The 1,160-nt window shown below is 42.7% G+C and overlaps 1 protein-coding gene across 1 annotated transcript in view; it reads right to left on the minus strand.

Moving 5' to 3' along the window:
• Nucleotides 1-855: 855 nt before the first annotated feature.
• The window catches only part of LOC102198219 (synaptic vesicle membrane protein VAT-1 homolog), a 12,851-nt gene continuing 12,546 nt past the window's right edge, over nt 856-1,160 (minus strand). The window contains exon 6 of the mRNA XM_013915950.1: nt 856-1,121. Coding sequence (XP_013771404.1) covers nt 856-1,121 — 266 coding nt within the window. The remainder of the gene's footprint in view (nt 1,122-1,160) is intronic.

A 1,160-nucleotide genomic window follows, 5' to 3' on the forward strand; every position in this document is an offset into this window, starting at 1 on the left:
TTCCCCAAACTGCTCTCTCATTGTCATCTCGGAACACGTCTGTATCATCAAGGGAGAAAAAGATGGGACTGATGGGAAAACCTGGCCATTCAGTGAATTCAAGCAGTCAGACAATTTTTATTTTTTGAATAACATCACTGAATGCAGACCAGACTAACTGAAGTACCACCAGTTCACAGCACTGACCCTGCAGGCTCATATGGTAGGCACTAAGCATCACTTCATTCACCCAGCTTCTTACCCTGACACTGGGGAACAGGGTGAATCAGAATACAAACCCTTTCAGTTGTTCCAGTATCCTCATTATGCTCTCTAGCAAACTAAAGCTTCTATCCCTAGCTAGCCTACCTGACTTTCCTTAAGGCTACATGCTTAGTCCCAATCCCTTGAATTGTCTTGTGCATGTGGAAGGTGCTCTTATCTTGACTAGCAAACACAGCTTTCCAGTTGCAATCTCTGATCACAACCATTCAAGATTCTTTGCCTGCACTCCACCCATCCCCGCCAACATTTCTTCCTCAAAGATAAAGTTTCACTATTCTTCTAGATATTAATATTGTTTTGGGCCATTATCCATCTAAAACTGGAGCAATGCCTTTTACACAACCCAAGGATTTGTCTAAAACACGACCCTGATTCTTTAAGAAATGAGAAGCTGCGTATGGCATCACTGATGAATAAATAACTTACTACCAGCTGAAATGCATCAATGACTACAATAATTATCCAGTGGAAGGCTCTTACCCATTCGAGAGCAAGATAAATGTCAATGTATACTTCAATATGCAGTAAAGTAAATACAGAAGCAGTTCCAACAAGCATCTTCAAAAACAAGGAATTGTTTTATTTATTTTTTTACACTGCAAACCCGATCAGACTTACCTCCTCAAAGTGATAGCTGGAGTCAATGCGGGGCTTGATCTTTCCCTGCTTGTAGAGCTCAAGCAGCGTAGACATAGTCCTGCCGAAGAGCTGCTCATCAGTGATGTATCCCAGGTGGAAGCCGCTGACAGCTTTGTTGGACTGCATCAGTTTCATGGTGTTCAGAGAGAGCTGGTTATACCAGGTCTTTGCCATGGCCAGCAGGTTCTTCCTCTGGCCTGTCACACAATTGGCTGCACCTGCAATGTCAAACAGTGATTAAGGGAACATTGAAAAAA

Source organism: Pundamilia nyererei, unplaced genomic scaffold (assembly GCF_000239375.1).
Source record: "Pundamilia nyererei isolate P.nyererei 1_Seehausen unplaced genomic scaffold, PunNye1.0 scaffold00407, whole genome shotgun sequence".
Taxonomy (NCBI): domain Eukaryota; kingdom Metazoa; phylum Chordata; class Actinopteri; order Cichliformes; family Cichlidae; genus Pundamilia; species Pundamilia nyererei.